Consider the following 18,733-nt stretch of genomic DNA (forward strand, 5'->3'; position numbering starts at 1 on the left):
TATGTAAAATACATGAAATAAAAACAGCTTTAAAGCATTAAATTCCTTACCCATATTTTATTATATGATACTAATATGATAGAATCCTTTTAAGATATTAATTAATAAGAAATGGATTTTTAAAAACTTTTATTAGATAATAGTAAAATACACAAAATGTATATTACTTTTTTCCAGCAATAATGATACCATCATACTTTTGCTGGAACCATTTCATTGCATCTTCTTTGGTAAGCCTGTGTTGGAATCCGACTTTCCCAGTTTTCCTTCGTCTGTGAGCAACATTGAATCCTGAAAAATTAATAAAATATTTTAAAAGAAAATCAATAGCTACACAATAATATAATATTCTAATAGCAATAAAAATGTAGCCTCAATTAAGTAACACATCCAGTAAAAGAAAGTAGACATGGGTTGCAAATATGAAGCTTTCATTTAGCACATAAAGAAATAAATAGACATATCTTAATTCAGAAACATCTATGATACCAGAAGATGTGCATTGTTAGCCATTTATCAATTACTTAATATACAATGTTAAAACAGTTTTACTAACCTGGTCTTCCAAGAACAACATAAAAGTCCAGACCATATATACCAATGCTGGGGTCATACTTGATTCCTAAATCAATGTGTTCCTGGATACCAAATCCAAAGTTTCCTGTGCCTGAGAAGTTTTCTCTCCTTAACTCATATTCTCGGACCTTGATGAAAAAAATAATGTTTATTATTAAAACATTTGTTTTTTTTTAAAGTTACTGCTGATAGAAATGGTCACATGTTTGGCACCTTAAGACCACGTTCTAGGATCTCTTCTGCTTTAGCTCCTCGAACTGTACAATGAACTGCAATTTTTTCATTACGACGAATACCAAAGGAACGTACTGTATATCTAGCCTTTGAGAAAACTGGCTGCTGTCCAGTTAATTGTTCCAAGACCTATGACAAAAAAAAATTAAATAAAGTGCTACTCAATGTTCCATAAATGAATTTAATTAAAAATGTGTAACCTACCTTGGCAGCTCTGGTAAGTCTGTCACCTGACTCTCCTACACAGATATTCAGGCAAAGTTTGCGAATCCTAACTTCACGCATAACATTTTTGGATGCATCTTTAGCATCTTTCTTCACCTTTTTCTCAGGCTTGCTCTCAGGTTTGATAGTGTCCTACAAAATATAAATAATTAAAATGCTGAAAGCATTCACTGAAAACACCAACCACTTTTACTAACGTTTAGTTAATAAAATGCTAGGTCTTTTATTTTATGTAGTAATACTATTCTATGAGAAAATTATATTATTTTACAAAAAAAATAATTTTACACCGAATGAAATAAATGGGTTACGTATAATTTGTAACAAGAGACTTAAAATTTTTATGAGAGGTTATACTAGCGGTACGTGCTAAAGAAAAATAAGTGTGTAGAGTTCAGTGCTATTGTTGTTATAAAATATTATTAAGCAGTATTTTTAGTAAAAAAGAATGTATTCAAAATGTAAATTAATATATTCTCTTCGACACTGTTTATATATTTCTCTAAAGTATGTTATGATGTATAAAGTTTATTTGGATTTTAAGTAGAATTTTCACTTTTGCATGCACACTCACCGCCATGTTAAATAGAAAGAGGATGATTTGTGCGACCTCTAGGCTCTACGGCTCTACTAACGCTCCCCTGAAGTCTGACTGAATTCCCCTCAGCGGCCAAAGCCAGCAAGCAGTCAGTTCACTCAGCACTCTCAGCAGTCAGCTCCCTTAACTAGCTAGTTTCTATTTTGCTAACGATATGAACACACTTTTATGAATGCAAAAAGAAGCTTTGATTAGAATCTTAGGAATTTTCATCTCTCTTCCAGCTTCAGTTGCACATTACTGTGTTTAGGTTAATCTGAATCCAAAATCCAATTGCCGCTCGTAAACGCTCAGAATATAATCGCTCATATTAATTTTGGTAAATGAATTTGTTGAATTGGAATAAAGAACGTGATGTCTACGAGTGAACGACTTTTGGCTTCTACGGCGACATTGCCGGATAGAGTAAAAAATTCAAGCTTCTGGCAACACCGGCTTTTCGGCAAACAACTTTCGCGCTGCTACCAAGCAAGCTTACAAGATTCCGTTAAAGAAAATGAAGAAAATTCACTTGTTGACGAAGATGGACGTAGCACCTGCGAAGTGATCGGTGTATATTTCAGTTTTATTAATTCAAGTGCTACCTGTGATGATTTCACACGTCAGCTTGCTGAGCTTTATGCCAACGTCAATGGGAGTACCCCGGAAAGCGATCATAGGGACAGAAGGAAATCACTTGAGGTTGTGCACGTAGTTCTCTGGAGCAACGTCGTTGATGTACTTGATTTTAAAGAGAGCTTTAAGATTCATGTTAATGATCTTCCTTGGTTCGCTGTACCAAATAGGGATTATGAAAGAAAAGTAAGTAATTAATATATATTTTTTGACATTTCTTTTATTATAATCAATATTATAAGCTTAAAGCTTAGCTGGGTTAATTTTATGAATTGAAAGTGTTAGGCCAAACATAAAATTTTACTCTTAAATCTTATTATTTATACGGAATTCCGGTCGATATGATGCCGCTTGACCTTCTGCAGGCTAAAGACAAAAAATATTAGAAACTTAAGACATCCAATGGCCATTTTACATTATTACTGCAAGTAGGCTACAAGTGCTGATCTATATACTATATATAAGTTATATGTTATGTAAAGGACAAACTCAGTACTTAAAAGTTAGTTGTAATAATAATGTAACATGGTCAATATTATAATACTTTATTCTGATGAAGTATTTTCAATACAGACAAAATTGACTAGGAGGTATAGAATAAAAGCTGGCGTGCCAACACTGATACTATTAGATGGCATAAATGGATCAGTGATAACACGTTGTGGAGTTGAAAGAGTTACTGGAGATCCCATGGGATCTGAATTTCCTTGGAGGCCACCACACCCCAAGGCAGCCCTTGAAGATGGGCCACTCCTACCATGTCCAGCCAGAGAATCTAATGAGCCTATGCTCCACGAGGAACTTAGGCATTGTTTCAAAGCTGTCTACTTCAGCGCCCACTGGGTAATTTTACTTTTCCTCTCTGTGTTACATTCTTATTCATACACAATTAGTCATTTTAAAACTAAAAGTATATCTTCTTTACTGTAATAACTTGTATAGATGTGTTTTGTAATTAATTGCTTCACCACAGTTGTTGTTCCTTGCTAATAAAGATCTAAAAATAGGTAATCTGCCTATTTTCTACCTGTTCAGTCATAATATAATATTCTTAAATGAACTGTGTAGACATTTGGTTTGTTTTAGCAGAAAGTTATATTATTTACACTATACCCTTTTTAAGGTATCAACTTATGCAATGAATAAAAAAAAGGTTACTAAAAGTGTAGAAAGTATAAGAGATATAACTAAAATGATCAAACCTATCGCACTATCTAATACTTATCTCTTTCTTTCATTCTTTTAATTTTTTTCTGTTTATTTTGTTTGGTTTTTAAAATTTCTCTAAAGATATCATAACTGATGTTAAACTGTAAAATTTTGAATTTGGAAATACTTTTCTCTTTGAACACTCTCAGCAATCTATTGACATTTAAAAGTTTGTTATATTTATAGTGCCCTCCATGCAAGGCCTTTATCCCTCAACTAGTGGATACGTATCAGAGAATTCGAGAAAAAGGACACAATTTTGAAGTGATTTTCGTGAGCTCCGATAGGTAAGAATATTCTCCTTTGGTCTTCTCTCTGATTGATTAAGCTGTTCTCTATTTACCTACTACACTGTGAACTGATGAACTCGATCATCTCATCATCTGAACAAAAATAAGGAAGCCAGATAAGGTCAAGAATGAGGATAAAATACTACTTACAAGATTAATGTTATCATTTAAAAATAGTTTACTAAATTAAACCAATAATTGTATTTTTATGTCGTAGATTATAAAATTATTTGTAGTCCATTACTGTCAAGTCAGGCTGCTGTTGAATTTGAGAAATCCTTGTATGAAATATAAAATAGGAAAATTAATCATCTATGAAAGGTGTATCTTCCCTATGTGTACATAAAAATTGCATAATAGGAGTGATGAATCGTACACCACCCACACAGAAGCAATGCCTTGGCTGAGGATACCATTTAGCCAGGAAGAGAGACGACGGAAATTGGCAAGGGCTCTAGATGTTCAAGCAATACCCACCTTGGTCATTCTGGATCCTCGGGATAACATCATTACTCTTGACGGCCGAGCGGAATTACTAGAGGATCCCGAAGGACTGGTAATTATATCTTTAAAATTAGCAATATTCTCTTGCAAAACCCTACCTTGTTAGTTTCCTCAGTTTATTTAATACCCCAAAACTGATATAGGAATATAATTAATTTTATACCCTGTAATATCTAGTGTAACCTCATAAAAATTTAAGAAATACTGTAGAATGGTGTAGAAGCTATATTTACTTTATAGCTTATATCAATAAGTATTTTTGTTCTTTTCTAACTAGAATTTTCCATGGACTAGTCGATTAGTAAATATCCTAACCGAAAAATATGCGACGTCACTGCATGATGCACCAGCAATCATTCTTTTTGTTGGTAAGTTTAGTAATAAATATTTTCATTTATATATAAAAAGAATATTGATACTTATTGACATTTGGACTTATTATCTTAGAAGGCGAGGATTGCGAAATCCATTTTGGCGAGAGTGTACTATTACCGGCAGCAGAATCTTATAGGAAAAATCTTGCAGATTATGACCCAAATTTTGACGATGCTGACGATACTTTACAATTTTATATAGCGTTAGATGTAAGTTGAATATATATTAAAATTATTAATTAAATTCGTCTAGTGCTTATTCGTTCATACTGAAAGTAAGATTAATTCCTCCCAACTCGAAAATTGTAAATTAACAATATTGCGTTAGTGACACCTGATATCTGACAAAGTCAAGATGTTAATTAACCATTTAAATGGGCCTTGAAATTCTCTGAGATGTTATTTGGCATGATTTAATCCTACATTGTTCAGCACATAATATCTTTTTACCACTTTATATTTCAGTGTGAAACGTCGGATATTCTTCGGGAATTTGTTGGTTTAGATGACGCAGTACCACTATTAACTGCCATAGATATACCTAGAGGAATTTACGTGGTCATGGAAGATGGAGCCGAAATCACAGTAGACTCAGTTCAGCAATTTGTCGATAATTTTTGTAATAATAAACTGACACAGAACAAAATAGCTGCAGTTCACAAAAATTCTACAAAAGAAAAAAAATTATTCCAGTCTTTGTAAAGACAAATGTAAAAAAAGTCAGGAATACTTATAGCATAAAGATAATACAAAGAAGGATATAATATTTGATTTAAGTACAAATAGGAGGAATGCAGAGTCAACCATAAGAAAGCAATAACTTATTCGTGAGATATAATGAAGAGAGTTTTGAAATATTACGGATTTTCTCTTAGCTGTTACGAGAAGCCCATTGATATCTATGGTTGCGTTTCGAATCATGCATGTGCACGTTTGAAGCGTTCAAATTCTATAACTAACGTAACGTAAACTATATACTCTGAGTGTTTTATGCGCGAATCGAAATGCAGTCTGTATCACAGGTAAAAAATGCGCATTAAAAAACACGTATTTGAGTAATGTTTTATGGGCTTATTTGATTCCTGAAAATTTTCCAACGCATGTAAAGTCAAAGTTTGTGACAAATAGAAAGTAATTGTTAAAATACCATCGTTATTTTATAAGTCTAGTGATTAAATAAAAAATTAGAATATTTTTTTAATCCTTAAAAAACAAGCACTCTCTTGGAATATGTTTAATGTCATTTATATGGCAGCATTCTTTCGCTAAGAATTATGAAAGAAATTCGTAAAGAATTGAAGAAGCCCAAAAAACGTGAGATACCATTGTTTTGTTACAAATCGTAATTTTATAAATAAGTTTAAAATACTTGTGATGACTGTGAAGAAAGGCTAGTGGTAAAGTGCACGTGAGTCAATGAACATGGTAGAATAGAGATGAGTCAAATTATAAAAATATATTGTTTACCCCCATTATATCGACGAAGATATATAACACATTTTTTATCATTTATTTTAATAGCTTTAATAAGATGGTATTCATTTTTATCTACGTTTACGAAAAGGACTGCCTCGTGTATGATATAAATAACTACCAAAAGTAATTTCTATTATGAACCTCGCATTACCGACTCACGAGTGGACGAACTGATAACGTATAATACTAATTTTGAGGTCCGTATATAAAAACCGATATTCCATTAAAAATATTTCTAAAGACTCTGCTATAATAAAGAATGGCTGTAAAAGAGCTACAGCCATTTGTAATTAAATTTCTATGAATAAAAAAGAAATACCCTGATGTAGACACACTTTTTAATAAGTATTTCATTTCACTCGCGTATAGAAATTTAAAGAAAAATCAATTCCTCACTTTTACGGCCCAACTCTTATCATTACAGAAGTCTCTAAAAACGTTTAAATCGAACAAGGAAGCAAAGAAGATCCATATTTTAACTTGGTATTGACATAAATGTCAGCGTTAGAATCTCCCTGATATTTTTTGTATAAAAACTATAGACGGTTAATTTGTTCTTGGTGGAGAACACACGGGTGCAACAACGATATATGTACCAATTCCAGTACGGTTTTTATTATTATAAGTTTGTATTTATTTAGCAGTTTCAGTTTAAAGAATGAAAGGAATCTATTCAGTAGTCATTATATTATAAGTATAAGTATCTTCATTGTAGTATCTTTAACATCATTATTTATAAAAAAAATTTATCTTAAATTTGTACATATTATAATTTACAACTTTTAAAGCTACAAATGTCGCTGGTATTAAAATGTATACTAGTGCTTATGGTTTATAAATAAAATTATATACATGATTATTCATATTTGACAAAAATTAGTCTACCGGATTAATACAATTGCTATGCTGGTTAAAATTAGATAGTAATAAGCTGCTACTATGCAGTATTAATTACATTTTAAAAACTTCCAGGTTCACAATAAGTATCTTTTACGTTAGAAGCGCTGCCAAAGCGTCAAAAAATTTCGGTCGCTCTTCGATTTTCAGTCTTATTACTGTTAAAATATAATTCGATTATTGATAAAGATTATAAAATTAATTTCTAATAAACTTACTTGTTGTATCAAAGTAATCGTTTTCAATAAAAGAATTTGTATTTTTAGCTGCCTCCTCAAAGGCTCGTCCAAATAAACTGGATAATATATTTATCAAATTAGTTAATAAAAAATCGTTAAGTAAGCAAATAAACTAATAGTATTGTTAAAAAAAAAAGACGTACCTTCTTGGTTGATCCTCGCAAACAGGTGGAATACCAACCACCAAACACGTACCCTCGTCTGGGTTAAAAATAGCTGTCGCTACAAGAGGCCATTCAGGAGCTCTTCTGCTCCTTGAAGAATCCACATAAGCTCTCAAAGTAAATTGAGCTAACATCATTAAAGGATGTGGATGTGCAAATAGTTTACTATCCGGACTCCCATCAGGTACAACAATATACAAGAACGAGCCGACGTTTCTAATCTCTTTCATCTCTAAAATGCTCTGGGCTGTTTTAAAAATGTTACTCAACATTAACTTTGCTTTTTCTATACCATTTTCTAGTATGTCTTTTTTTGTCCTTGAAAGGCAGTCCAAAGCTTCTAAAAAGCAGCGTTGTGGTGGTCTATCTTTTGACTTAAAACACAATAATTTCATTATTAAAAGATTGGTCATTGTAATTATTAGTTAATTAAATTTTAGTTTACATACTGAAGATTCCATTAACGCTAGCATAGCATAAACTATATCAGACGCGCAATATTTAAATCTATATCCATATTGCAAAGTAAAACTAGAGCCTACTATTTTATTAACTTTATATTTTTCTGCTAATTTCTCAACCATTTGTCTAAATTCTTGTCTTAAACTGAGATCCATTGCACAAAATTTTTGCTTTGATTGTGCCAATGGTAAACCCATTTCTGCCAATAGTTCCCTTAGACGTTTTTCTCCCTTTATCGACCAAAGCCTTAGTGAAACAGCTGTTGTTATTGAATGTCTCAAACTTGCTTCAACTGTCCAATGCCTGTAGAGAGCTAATTGTAAGCTGTATTTTTGTTTGGTTATGGAATACAATGCTGTTTTTTATAAACTATTGAAATTTATTCATTTAGAAAAAAGGATACTCTTTATCATAAGTTATTTTTAGAGCTGTTTGTTGTTGCTGCTTTTCAACATCAATACCTTGCCTACACGATAATCTAAAGACATGTTCCTGAAGCTTTCCTTCATCCATAACAGTTACCCTTGATTCAACCTTACTGAGAAGTGCTTGTTCTGTATAAGCAACAATTGCCCACCAAGCCATATCCAAATTATCTTTAGACATATTCCATGCCATTTCAAATACTACTGCTGCACTCTTAAAATATTAGATACAATTATTTATATTACCTCAATCCAGTAAATAATATTAAATTAGTTCATTTGAGTTTACCGATTTTCCATAATAGCTATACTGTGTGTAATTAAACATTAATTCAGATCTTTTCTCTTCCCATTTTCTTTTTTCACTCCTTTTCAAAAGGTCTTCTTGATTTAACCTACGTTTCTTGGATTGCCTAGATTCATTTTCAATATCAGATTCATTTTCAACATTTTCTTCGTCTGACTAAAGATTAAAAAAATATTTGTTACTACACAATGATAATACCAAATCTTCCAATTAGAGAAATCAATTTACCGAATCATCCCTAAAAATACTTTCATATTCAGGAATATCTTCGTCAGATTCTGGTTTACCAATAATTCGTATTTGACTCTCAGAATAAATGTTACATAAATCATAAGGTCTATGGCTATCTAAGACAAAAAAATTTATAGATTCAGATGGTTGCAATAATTCTACAATATCTAATGTACCACCACAGTTAATCATAATAACATTGGTAACCTAAAACAATAATTAAGTTTCATAAAGCATAATTTCTAAATTACATAAGTATTGTTAAATATTTAAATGCCTTTTACCTCCTGACAATTTTCTTCAAAAGCTTTAGACATATCCTGTATTCCCTGTACAGGGAGAAGTGTATAAATCATGTTATCATTTTTAAAAAGTTGTTGCAATATTCTGCAAGCACAGATTGCATCAATATCAAAATTAACCAGCAGAAGACATCTCTACAAAAATACAATAAAAATTCATCAATTAGTTCTGTAAATCCTCTCTTAACCTAAACACTATTAATAGGAAAATGATGAAGGAAATAAAAAAAATCCTGACTCACATTTTTTTTTATAACGTTGTAAAATTCATCGTTCAATCTTGTAACAAACATTTTGCTATAAATGCCGGCATGTAGATGCCAGATGACTTAAAATGTTATGATATTTTCTCACAGAACATTTGTTTTGTTCTTGATAGTTTTTTCCCGCGGAAACCAAAGATGGTTCTGCGCCATCTACCTACATTCAAGATGGCGGCCACCACTCGCCAGCCATTTTCCCCCACCACCTTAACTTCACTCCCGCGGCCTGCCCGCGGAGTCCCGCGGGCACATGCTGGCTGCTACTCGCCCATGGCCCATGCTGCTCTCCAAGAAGAAGAAGATAGCCACTTACTATACATACAGCATAGCATAATTCAAAATGGCGGAGTTGGCAACGCTGCAGACTGGCATCCCCGAAGCTGAATTTGTCGTACGTTTATTGTTATTACTTATAGTAAATCTCTCTAACCTAAAAGTACTATTTATTTGATACAAATTTTTATTTATACTTCAGTACTCTTACACATACCGAGATAACTAATTTCTTAATTATTCATTATTTAATGTCAGTAGATTCCCTTTTTCGTATATTAATACATCTAATTGAAGTTTTTCATATTGCCTTATATGGCCATGCATGGATAGCTTGAAAGGCGATTTAAATTTATGATTAATATATGTTAAATATATTTTATTCTTATTTCTATATAGGATGATGTTGATGCTTATATGGCAAGACCAGAGAATGATACAGTAGACAAAGTTCTCAAAAAGTTGGATGAGAATTATAGTAAATATAAATTTATGGAATGCAATTTGGTCAACAAAAGGAAAAGGTTGAAGGAGCAAATTCCAGATCTCGAAAGGGCTTTGGAGATGATTGAGAAATTACAAACTGAAAAGAATAACAGTAAAAATCTTGAAACACATTTTCTGTTGTCTGAGCAAGTCTATGCAAAAGCAATCATTCCTCCTACTGATAAGGTGTGTTTGTATCTTGGAGCTAGTGTTATGTTGGAATACACTTTAGATGATGCCCAAGTGTTGTTAAATAAAAATATTGAATCTGCTAAGCGTGCTTTAAGTCATGTTGAGCATGACCTGGACTTTGTACGTGATCAGTTTACCACTACAGAAGTGAATATGGCAAGAGTTTATAATTGGGATGTAAAAAAGAGCAAAGCTGCTAAGGGAACATGAAGACTTTAAAAAGGGTAAAGGATGTTACAGTTATTTTGTAATATATTAAAACCTAAAGATGTGCAAGATCCTGTTAGTAAAACTTAGAAAAATAAGATAGTTCTGAGTAATAAATCTATTTTTTAAATTGAATGTTTATAAATAATTTGCAGAATTAGCTTAGGAAAAATTATTTGATAATGCTTAATCATTATGAAAAGTAGGTATGTATATTGTTTTAAAAATCCATTTCTATCCCTAAAAAAATCTTCATCTTGAATCAATCAATTTGAAGCCTTTGGGTTCTCGCACATCTGTATGGTGACTGTATAACTGATTCCACTTTAAGTTATACTGATCAACATATTAACTTAATTTTTCTGTTGCAGATTGTATTAATAAACAAGGCATGTGAATATGTTTTTGGATTCAATTCTCTAAAGCAGTGAGATCTGTGACATTTAGGTACAATATAGATACTTCAGCTTTTATGTATACTGTATCATGAATACATTTTCATTCTAAATATTCTCTTTATTTTTTTAACTGCGTACATTCTTTGACAGCTACAAAAGTAAAGAAAACATTGAATAGAATATCAAATATAACCCTAAACATTGATTCACATCAACTGGTCATATTAAAGTAAATTTATTCTGCTACCCCCCAATAAACTAATAATTTTTAATGTAAAAAGTAATAATATGTAATATTTAATATACAGAATTATTGTATTAAATAAAAATCAACTTCTGGAAAACTTGAGATCTGGATTATGTGGTGTAATATACTGATTAAGTTAAACATTTTTTATTTTCTTTTTTTATTAGAAAAAATGGCTACTAGAAAATTTTAAAACATAGTCATATACTTACATTATGAATGACATTTCTTATATTCTATCTTAACATTTTAGCTAGTCAACTATATATTACATTTTTAAGGCACATAGCTGTCTTTGTTACCTGTTTCAGAGAACTATATCATTTTAAGCACTTTGCATTATTCAGAAATAATTACTTTCTTGTAAAAAATTTAAAATATATAAAGCGGTTTTATAGTGCTTTACTGACAACAAAGGAACACAAACTGGACAGAACATTATTTGCGTGTATCACATATATGGATTACATCATCTATCACAGTCGATGTATGATCTGCGCCATCTTAAAATAAAATAATAAAACTGTCTAATATTATTTCATTAGAACTTAAATCATGTATTTATTTGAATAGACTAGTACAAAAATTACTCTAGAGTTTCGAGGATTCATGTTATTCCGTTGTTTCTTCTGTCTCTTTCTTTAATTTGTCTTTTAATTCAGCAATTGTTGCTGTAGCCTCTTCCAATTCTTTTCTTAATGTATCAATCTCAGATGAACTTGTTGCTGCTCCTCCTAAATTTTTACGAATATATCTATTTTTCTATAAGGAGTTTATATAATTTTTCATAAGAATATATTTCTCTATTGCTTAAAGGATACTCTAAAGCATCATCTGGTTTATTTGGTTCTTCATATAGAGATACTAGAACCTTTGTTAAGGCATCCATCACACCTGCCCTTTCTAAATATTCTCGGTACTCTTCTCGTTTAGAATCAATTGGCTAGAAAGAGATATAAAAGCTTTAAATCATTAATTTAAACCCTGATAATTTATTACAAAATGAATACTATCAGTAGATTCAAAGTTATTTCAGCACACAAGGTTATACATATGCATATATTGGATAATTTTGGACTCTAATAGTACCTTATATGTTGACATTTTTTCTATATGTGAAAAAAATTATTTACGTTCTAAACTGAGAAAAATCTTCGGTATTGTTTATTTACTATGATGCGTATGCCCAATTTTTGCACACACGTGTTGAACTTTCACCATTGAAAAGCCTGACGTGAATGGTAACTACGGTTTCAGATTTCGATGAAACAAAAGACTATGGTCGCTTAGAATCGAGATAACATTACTTCAGTACAATCATTGATTTCTAAGTTATTAATATAGTACAGTAATTTATTTACCATCTTGATTTTCAGTGTTGACTTTGGCTTCCGAACGATAGAAAATTTGAGTAAAACGGCTTATACACAAGTTAATGTTTAATTAATGTCCAATATAATTCCTGTCTGAACTAAAATCAAAGCTTCGTTTACTCAAGTTCAACTGCGTTTTACCGGTAGCAAGTTACAATAAACTAAAGCAGCCCGAGGCCGGTGCGTTAAGGCCAGTTATGTTGGTTGACTAGTCGTCGACAATTAGTGCAGTACGTATGTATATGTATAGACTACTGTAGGTCTGTAGGTAGACAGTAGTGAGTAGACACCAGTAGACACTGTAGTGTAGTAGCCAGTGGTAGCGTAGCGGGTAGCCTAGCGACAGCCCGAAATTTCGTGGTGATTGGTGAATGGTGATGCCGGATGGTTTGTGGTAAACCGTGTAGATAGGTTAGGTTTGAATAAAGCGAATTAAGTAAAAAACAATAATAGATGTGGGATATAAAACAGTTTGGTGTTGTTTCAAAAATTCACTGCAAATTATCAATAGTGATAGTATAATAATCATAATATTGTATAATATATATCTCAATTTTGCAGTAGTACTGGGGGAATGTATTTTGAAATTATTTATTTGTTACAATGCTATGAATGAGCCAGAATGAGCCAAGTAGTTAACCTACGTCGCAGTCTTCAAACAGATTGAGTAAATCAAGTAACATTTGTATTTTCAAGTTTAAAATTAGTAGAGATACATATGCAAGAATTTTTTATTGTATCTTAAATAATTGAAAGAATGTACAATAGTAGATTTCTAAGGTTTTGAAGGTTTAACAAGATTAGCTTATGTGGATAAAGTATGGAAGATATTGAACTCAAAATGGCGTTTATTAACATCTAACACAAGTGCTTCTATTAGTCAACGAGGTTGTTTTTTTTCTCGTTGTAATTAAGGCTCAATTTTCGTGGTTAATAATTATGTCATAATGTTAAGATGCCACGAAGTAAGTTGGAATATATCGTGCAGTTACTACTGACGTTGTCGATCGGTATAGTCTCTATTCTCGGTGACAGAGGTTTGAAGTTTGGAAAGACGGAGATTCTGCGCGCGATTTACGACAATTTAACGCATGGTACAGTTGGTGCTCTCACGTGGGCGTTAATCTTAGCTCTCTTAAAAAAGTTGACAGTTTCAAATCTGCAAAGCGTTATAATTTGTTTTTTTATATCGTCTTTCGTAGATATTGATCATTTTATAGAATCTGGGACATGGAGAATAAACGTAAGTAAAATTAACTGGATGATTAATTTACAATGCCCTTAATTATAAAACGTTTTAGCAAAAGTGATAATTTGCGATATAAACAATTTATGTTTTAGGACGCCACGCATTTGAACAGAAGACCATTCTTACACTGCACAACAGTGCCAATTGTAATTTGGGCCTTGCTCTTGATATTTTCAAGGGCTTACCATAAAATAAGATTGTATTTTTCCGCATGGATGATCTTAACCAGTTTTTTAAGTCACCATATAAGAGACGCGAATAGAAGGGGTTGGTGGTTTTGTCCCATTGGCTCTACTAAACCCCTACCATACTTCTTATATATTAGCTTGGACATGGCACTTCCTTACATTGCCTACTATATTATGTCCTGGCATACACCACCTATCATTGAAAAACATTCCATGCCTGATATTGTTTAATTTATATCTAATATAAACATACCTGTGTAAAAATACTGTAAATTGTTTGAAATAAATTTATTATTTCATATATATACACTTGTTTTAGCAATTGTATTAATTCATATAAATCTAACGTGTAGATTGAAAGGGACACAGAAGGGCCATATATCAAGGCATCTCAAAAACGGTGGTCAAGCGGAAAACTAAATTAGACGGGTCGATTTTGCTAAGAAAATTCTTGTACCATTTTTTGATATTGTCAGTATTTGCCAAGTTAAATAAAAATATGTTGAGAGACTATGAGTCTACATACGTTTATCCTATTCATCTGCTATGTCAGGAAACATACACTTTTGTTCTTTTACCATTGCTTAATACGCAAACGAGTAGCACGTGCTTTCACAGCGTATTATACAAGATCATTGCTTAATGATATTCAGCGAAACACGGTTGCAGTAGCTCAATGACAGAGTTATTCAACGATCAGCTGCAGATTTTCCAATACCCACGTAAAAAATATCAAGTTCCTCGTGGGGAGGTACGAAGGACGGATATTTCTGATACTCTTTCAGGAAGTTTGGTGCGTTTGGTGATGCACGTGTGTGTACATAATATATATATGTATAACTCAGGTGACGATGGGTTGGAGGGGGTTATCGGCATACAATTTTACTTAGCTTCACAAGCAAACTTACACTTTACAGACGCTTTACTCGGCTCCCGTCAGTCAAAGCCACCGCTTGGACTTTTTGACCTGCGTGCATTTTCTTCTAATATCTATCATTATCTCTAGTGTTTATGATTCTATTTAATGTATAAGCGAAAGCTGCGCATTTTGTAAAATTCTCCGATATCCGGTGATCCACAATGCCACCGGATTTTAAGAGATACGAAGCCCACGGAGATAAGGTATTAATACTGATATCTTGATAAATTACTAACCTGCTGAAAGAAGATCCCATTAAAAAAGGCCCTGCTATAACATATACAAAAATATGGTAAGTCCATCTAAATTAACTCCCTATAACTCTGCAATCTTTAATTATTTTACCAAAGCTTTCATAATAATATTTTTATTTGTTGTACAATTAGTTTAATTATATATTATTAATAGTGCATATTTTCATTATCAAATCCGCATTGAGAGATATTAGTATAAACGCATAGCTCATGAATAACGCGGCCTTCTTGAATTATGAATCTGCAGCCACACATTCTCTATTATGGATTCTGCAGTTATGTATACAGTAATCATCAAGGTTACGTGCTGAGAGACGAATCTTTGAAAAGTGCCGATAGATGCGGTAAATTGTAAAAGTATGTATGGTTCGTAGGATCAAAAGAAGGAAATCATTAGGATATTGCAAAAATAATTCGATCAACGTTACAAAGTCTTGGAGAATTTTAATCGGATGTAACATACTTTTATTTGTTTAATGTTGGCATCAGAGTCTTGCGAAAAGCTTATAACAAGGAAGTGCAATGCAGTCGCGCGTGACAAAAATCCTTTCGACACATTCTCGTATTTCATTATTCGCGTGATTGATCGTATCAATGAAGAAATTCTTTGGTGAAATCAAAATTTTGCTATTCTTTTTTTTCTTTAGGAAACCTTGGAAGATCTGGAGTTATATTTTTATATAGCTTGCGGCGTGGGAGTGTTACTATTCATTCTACTTTTAATTCTAATCATTTGCCTTTTCTACAAGCTTCGCTCGAGTGTCGACGAGTGAGTATAATATATTTTAACGTTTACGGATTTTGAGCTTTTTGTAAAAATGGATTGCGCAACAGTTGTGCCCTAAAAATGCTTTGAATGTGAAATTGGCACGAATTTTATGTTTTCTTCCTGTTTAACGTGTGTCTTTAGTCCTATTGTTAAAAAAATACGTTGAAATTCTAAATTATACGCATTATTATTTGATTCAACTGTCAGTGATATACCCGGAGTTTATCCATGGAACTACCCGCATAGTCTGCGGAAGTGTAGCTTCACCCGACCTGGAAAAAAGTCTGAAAACATGTAAGAAGCAAAATTCAATTATTATATCATTTTTCATGATCGAGTGACATATTTCTTACCACTTGTAGTAATCGTGATTCACGTTGAGAATTATAAAGCGTATCGCTGATAGCGTATCTCTATTGCCTGCGATTGCCGTATATTTATCTCTATACGGAGTGCTAAGTAAATTTGTACATTTTATGAAATTGCTCGCAAACGACATTCTTAACACCGAGATAAAACTTGTTTTTTAACGTCGATGATTCTTCTTTCTTTCTAGATCGAACCAGTTGAACACTCAGACAAATATGATGTCCGAGTTTTGCTACTCAAATCCTGAAATAATTCCAGGTGAGGAGCTCTCCCGACGAGGATTCTCCATGTACAGTGGAACCGACAATTTTGTCGAGGAAGTGGAAGTGAAAAATGCTCAGCGCTACAGTGAAAGTCGATCAAAATTCTAATAAGTCCTTGCTCTAATCGCGTAAATCATTGCACCGAAAATAATCCGCAAGAGCATATAGTAAATAACGATGATTATATGTATAACAATATCTAGATATACTTAGAGTACTACCTCAACAATATTAGAAAATTGTTATTATATATCGATTTATGAAATAATTGTCTTGTAATTTTCGCTTTCTTTCTATACTATTGTATTAATACTGTCTGTTTTATCGCGGAAGGTATAACAGGAGCGAGAAATGATTTACGCGATGTTGAGCAGCGCTCTGTCGATAGATGTCGCGACATGCGATTTAAAAGTTGAAAATGTTATATTATTTATTGTATTAAATGTACGATATGCGCGTCGATCCTCGGATGTGAATATTTAGACTGCTCGTTTAAGCTTTCTACGGTTGACAGCCAAACCGAGTAAATCTTTGATATATTCGCGCTCAGTTGACAAATCGCAAATGTAATGCACGAGTGCAGCGAGGAATGTGAGAAAAATTGTATCTCGGATCTTCCTCTCTCATTCTCTCCTTTATTGCTGCACTTGGGAGCAGCTTTTCACTCTTGGGTATCGCAATAGACTGATAAATCATTCATGCGTTATAGTACGTGCGCAATTTTCATATCATTGCCAGAAACGCGAAGAGGGATTTGTACAAATATAAAAAAAGAATTACTACCTTGTAAAAATTGTAATTTATCGAGTGTACAACTACGATATATTAACACCAAAGAAAACACTGCTTTGTCACGAGTGTAAATTAATAAGTAAAAAGACTAATTGTCATGTAAATAAATTTTCACACTGTCCTTTGGCGTTATTATTGTAATGATTAAAATTGCACGATTCGCCTGTAAGTAAATTTGGAGTAAGAGCTATATCGAGGGTGTGCGAGGATAATTGTGGGAGTAAAATTTGAATATTTGAGGAGTAGCGCAGTTATATGAATTAGCAGTAGGTAAGCGAAAGGAGAAGAGAACAGTGGTGGCAATTAGTGCGCAGGGACAGTGCAGCAGCAAGTTCTGCAGGTTCTGCTCCCTGGTGGTGCAGGAATTTATGAGGATGATAGTTGTGGTAGTGGTGGGGCAGTGAGTAGGCAGTGGTAGGCAATGCTACTCCTCGGATAGGCCGTAATTGGTATAAAATCATCGAGCAAACACATCAGACAGACAGCCCGGGGGTTGTGGGCGGTGTTACGTGCCGTTTCCGTGGTTACGTGGGGGAAACTCTCCTAAAGCGCCCCTTCGCCTTGATTGCGTACGACCCCACCCCGTAACACACATACGTCTACTCACACATGGACATTTCTATGTGCATGTGTGTATAGGAGAGTACCTTATCTCAAGCTGTACACATATAGCTAGTAGTACACATGCTAGATTTACCGAACACCAGGATTCCTTGCTGCTGCCACTGCTGCTGCTGCAACCACTTGATATACTCGCAGGAATCCCCTAAAATTTATCAACTTTTACGCACCTGCCCTATCAGCGGCCAATCCACGCTCGATTATATTATTATTGATATTCCCTAGTCTTTGAAAATTTTCTTTCTAAAAAAGAATCAAAATAAGAATGATTTGGCTTGATTCAATAGTAAGATTGGTCCTGCTGGAGCGCTTAAAAAAATTTTGATACGACAAACGTGCAAAGCTCTCCAATTCTCACAGTGTCCGTAGACTGCGATATATATGTTGGTGGTTTATAGAACTTTGCGTCGATATTGGAATTTTTATTATTTTTTGTAATTTGTTGTTTTTCAATGACAAATACGATAGTGAAAAGGCTACACGTGTAATAGGCCCTGTTATAACTCTCTGTATAGGGTTCTCTGATTGTGCTACTTATAGCATAGATTCCGAACATAAACGGGGATTATAGGGTGGCCTAACTAAATACTTGAGAGGTTGCGTGCGCTATAAAAGCACTTGCCTATATCGACAGATGGAACATATTCTTACGACTAATCTTTATTCTGAATCCTTGGGATAAATCAGCGCGATTAATAGAATTGGAATTAATTCAACACTATTGTTTTTAAAGTTTAATCAA

General features: G+C 33.0%; 7 protein-coding genes across 13 annotated transcripts; 4 read left to right on the top strand and 3 right to left on the bottom strand.

Annotated features, from left to right (window-relative positions):
• Positions 1-112: 112 nt before the first annotated feature.
• RpL11 (ribosomal protein L11) lies at positions 113-1,746 on the bottom strand. Its single transcript, XM_066732594.1, has 5 exons — positions 1,610-1,746; positions 1,015-1,167; positions 790-939; positions 557-704; positions 113-291 (listed from the first exon to the last, which is right to left on the bottom strand). The coding sequence occupies exons 1-5, from the start codon at positions 1,613-1,615 to the stop codon at positions 164-166; spliced, it is 585 nt and encodes a 194-aa protein (XP_066588691.1). The 5' UTR covers positions 1,616-1,746; the 3' UTR covers positions 113-163.
• Positions 1,747-1,897: 151 nt separating this feature from the next.
• LOC136776765 (nucleoredoxin-like) lies at positions 1,898-6,425 on the top strand. 2 transcript variants are annotated; one of them, XM_066732590.1, is made up of 7 exons: positions 1,898-2,434; positions 2,822-3,091; positions 3,644-3,744; positions 4,108-4,303; positions 4,529-4,619; positions 4,699-4,835; positions 5,091-6,425. In XM_066732590.1, the coding sequence occupies exons 1-7, from the start codon at positions 1,988-1,990 to the stop codon at positions 5,325-5,327; spliced, it is 1,479 nt and encodes a 492-aa protein (XP_066588687.1). In that variant the 5' UTR covers positions 1,898-1,987; the 3' UTR covers positions 5,328-6,425. The 2 variants fall into 2 exon arrangements, with proteins under 2 accessions (XP_066588687.1, XP_066588688.1); XM_066732591.1 differs by having other exon boundaries at positions 4,702-4,835.
• A 137-nt stretch (positions 6,426-6,562) lies between these two features.
• Cdc45 (cell division cycle protein 45) lies at positions 6,563-9,544 on the bottom strand. Of its 2 annotated transcripts, XM_066732588.1 has the most exons (10): positions 9,371-9,544; positions 9,111-9,263; positions 8,824-9,033; positions 8,578-8,751; positions 8,267-8,502; positions 7,851-8,187; positions 7,694-7,775; positions 7,381-7,633; positions 7,217-7,293; positions 6,563-7,156 (listed from the first exon to the last, which is right to left on the bottom strand). In XM_066732588.1, exons 1-10 carry the CDS (start codon positions 9,419-9,421, stop codon positions 7,092-7,094), a joined length of 1,638 nt encoding a protein of 545 aa, XP_066588685.1. In that variant the 5' UTR covers positions 9,422-9,544; the 3' UTR covers positions 6,563-7,091. The 2 variants fall into 2 exon arrangements, with proteins under 2 accessions (XP_066588685.1, XP_066588684.1); XM_066732587.1 differs by having other exon boundaries at positions 7,381-7,775.
• Positions 9,545-9,628: 84 nt separating this feature from the next.
• Positions 9,629-11,296, top strand: mgr (merry-go-round). The gene is made up of 3 exons (XM_066732595.1): positions 9,629-9,782; positions 10,064-10,566; positions 10,921-11,296. Exons 1-2 carry the CDS (start codon positions 9,732-9,734, stop codon positions 10,550-10,552), a joined length of 540 nt encoding a protein of 179 aa, XP_066588692.1. The 5' UTR covers positions 9,629-9,731; the 3' UTR covers positions 10,553-10,566; positions 10,921-11,296.
• A 135-nt stretch (positions 11,297-11,431) lies between these two features.
• LOC136776769 (c-Myc-binding protein) lies at positions 11,432-12,481 on the bottom strand. Of its 2 annotated transcripts, XM_066732596.1 has the most exons (4): positions 12,284-12,481; positions 12,016-12,137; positions 11,785-11,948; positions 11,432-11,697 (listed from the first exon to the last, which is right to left on the bottom strand). In XM_066732596.1, exons 1-3 carry the CDS (start codon positions 12,296-12,298, stop codon positions 11,807-11,809), a joined length of 279 nt encoding a protein of 92 aa, XP_066588693.1. In that variant the 5' UTR covers positions 12,299-12,481; the 3' UTR covers positions 11,432-11,697; positions 11,785-11,806. The 2 variants fall into 2 exon arrangements, with proteins under 2 accessions (XP_066588693.1, XP_066588694.1); XM_066732597.1 differs by lacking the exon at positions 11,432-11,697 and having other exon boundaries at positions 11,726-11,948; positions 12,284-12,480.
• Positions 12,482-12,558: 77 nt separating this feature from the next.
• On the top strand, positions 12,559-14,309 carry LOC136776766 (transmembrane protein 267). 2 transcript variants are annotated; one of them, XM_066732593.1, is made up of 3 exons: positions 12,559-13,455; positions 13,523-13,810; positions 13,909-14,309. In XM_066732593.1, the coding sequence occupies exons 2-3, from the start codon at positions 13,523-13,525 to the stop codon at positions 14,233-14,235; spliced, it is 615 nt and encodes a 204-aa protein (XP_066588690.1). In that variant the 5' UTR covers positions 12,559-13,455; the 3' UTR covers positions 14,236-14,309. The 2 variants fall into 2 exon arrangements, with proteins under 2 accessions (XP_066588690.1, XP_066588689.1); XM_066732592.1 differs by having other exon boundaries at positions 12,559-13,810.
• A 588-nt stretch (positions 14,310-14,897) lies between these two features.
• LOC136776723 (uncharacterized) lies at positions 14,898-17,491 on the top strand. Of its 3 annotated transcripts, none has more exons than XM_066732507.1 (4): positions 14,900-15,126; positions 15,825-15,946; positions 16,154-16,240; positions 16,503-17,491. In XM_066732507.1, exons 1-4 carry the CDS (start codon positions 15,085-15,087, stop codon positions 16,684-16,686), a joined length of 435 nt encoding a protein of 144 aa, XP_066588604.1. In that variant the 5' UTR covers positions 14,900-15,084; the 3' UTR covers positions 16,687-17,491. The 3 variants fall into 3 exon arrangements, with proteins under 3 accessions (XP_066588606.1, XP_066588604.1, XP_066588605.1); XM_066732508.1 differs by having other exon boundaries at positions 14,908-15,215; XM_066732509.1 differs by lacking the exon at positions 16,154-16,240 and having other exon boundaries at positions 14,898-15,126.
• Positions 17,492-18,733: the final 1,242 nt, after the last annotated feature.

Source organism: Prorops nasuta, unplaced genomic scaffold (assembly GCF_024137725.1).
Source record: "Prorops nasuta isolate Cenicafe-Biocafe unplaced genomic scaffold, Cenicafe_Pnas_1.2 PNAS00010, whole genome shotgun sequence".
Lineage (NCBI taxonomy): Eukaryota > Metazoa > Arthropoda > Insecta > Hymenoptera > Bethylidae > Prorops > Prorops nasuta.

What these genes read in the sequence shown, in the direction of transcription:
- RpL11 (XM_066732594.1), bottom strand. An exon ending in GACTTACCAGAGCTGCCAAG is followed by an intron (nt 940 to 1,014) that starts GTAGGTTACACA and finishes TTTTTGTCATAG; the next exon opens with GTCTTGGAACAATTAACTGG. An exon ending in TGTTGTTCTTGGAAGACCAG is followed by an intron (nt 292 to 556) that starts GTTAGTAAAACT and finishes TTAATTTTTCAG; the next exon opens with GATTCAATGTTGCTCACAGA.
- LOC136776765 (XM_066732590.1), top strand. Translation starts at nt 1,988, where the DNA reads ATGTCTACGAGTGAACGACTTTTGGCTTCTACGGCGACATTGCCGGAT. An exon ending in TAGAGGATCCCGAAGGACTG is followed by an intron (nt 4,304 to 4,528) that starts GTAATTATATCT and finishes TTTTCTAACTAG; the next exon opens with AATTTTCCATGGACTAGTCG. An exon ending in AATTTTATATAGCGTTAGAT is followed by an intron (nt 4,836 to 5,090) that starts GTAAGTTGAATA and finishes TTTATATTTCAG; the next exon opens with TGTGAAACGTCGGATATTCT.
- Cdc45 (XM_066732587.1), bottom strand. Translation starts at nt 9,421, where the DNA reads ATGTTTGTTACAAGATTGAACGATGAATTTTACAACGTTATAAAAAAA. An exon ending in ACAACGTTATAAAAAAAAAT is followed by an intron (nt 9,264 to 9,370) that starts GTGAGTCAGGAT and finishes GTATTTTTGTAG; the next exon opens with AGATGTCTTCTGCTGGTTAA. An exon ending in TTGAAGAAAATTGTCAGGAG is followed by an intron (nt 9,034 to 9,110) that starts GTAAAAGGCATT and finishes TTATTGTTTTAG; the next exon opens with GTTACCAATGTTATTATGAT.
- mgr (XM_066732595.1), top strand. Translation starts at nt 9,732, where the DNA reads ATGGCGGAGTTGGCAACGCTGCAGACTGGCATCCCCGAAGCTGAATTT. An exon ending in TCCCCGAAGCTGAATTTGTC is followed by an intron (nt 9,783 to 10,063) that starts GTACGTTTATTG and finishes ATTTCTATATAG; the next exon opens with GATGATGTTGATGCTTATAT.
- LOC136776769 (XM_066732596.1), bottom strand. An exon ending in AAACCAGATGATGCTTTAGA is followed by an intron (nt 11,949 to 12,015) that starts GTATCCTTTAAG and finishes ATAGAAAAATAG; the next exon opens with ATATATTCGTAAAAATTTAG.
- LOC136776766 (XM_066732592.1), top strand. Translation starts at nt 13,523, where the DNA reads ATGCCACGAAGTAAGTTGGAATATATCGTGCAGTTACTACTGACGTTG. An exon ending in CTGGGACATGGAGAATAAAC is followed by an intron (nt 13,811 to 13,908) that starts GTAAGTAAAATT and finishes TTTATGTTTTAG; the next exon opens with GACGCCACGCATTTGAACAG.
- LOC136776723 (XM_066732507.1), top strand. Translation starts at nt 15,085, where the DNA reads ATGCCACCGGATTTTAAGAGATACGAAGCCCACGGAGATAAG. An exon ending in ACGAAGCCCACGGAGATAAG is followed by an intron (nt 15,127 to 15,824) that starts GTATTAATACTG and finishes TTTTTTCTTTAG; the next exon opens with GAAACCTTGGAAGATCTGGA. An exon ending in CTTCGCTCGAGTGTCGACGA is followed by an intron (nt 15,947 to 16,153) that starts GTGAGTATAATA and finishes TTCAACTGTCAG; the next exon opens with TGATATACCCGGAGTTTATC.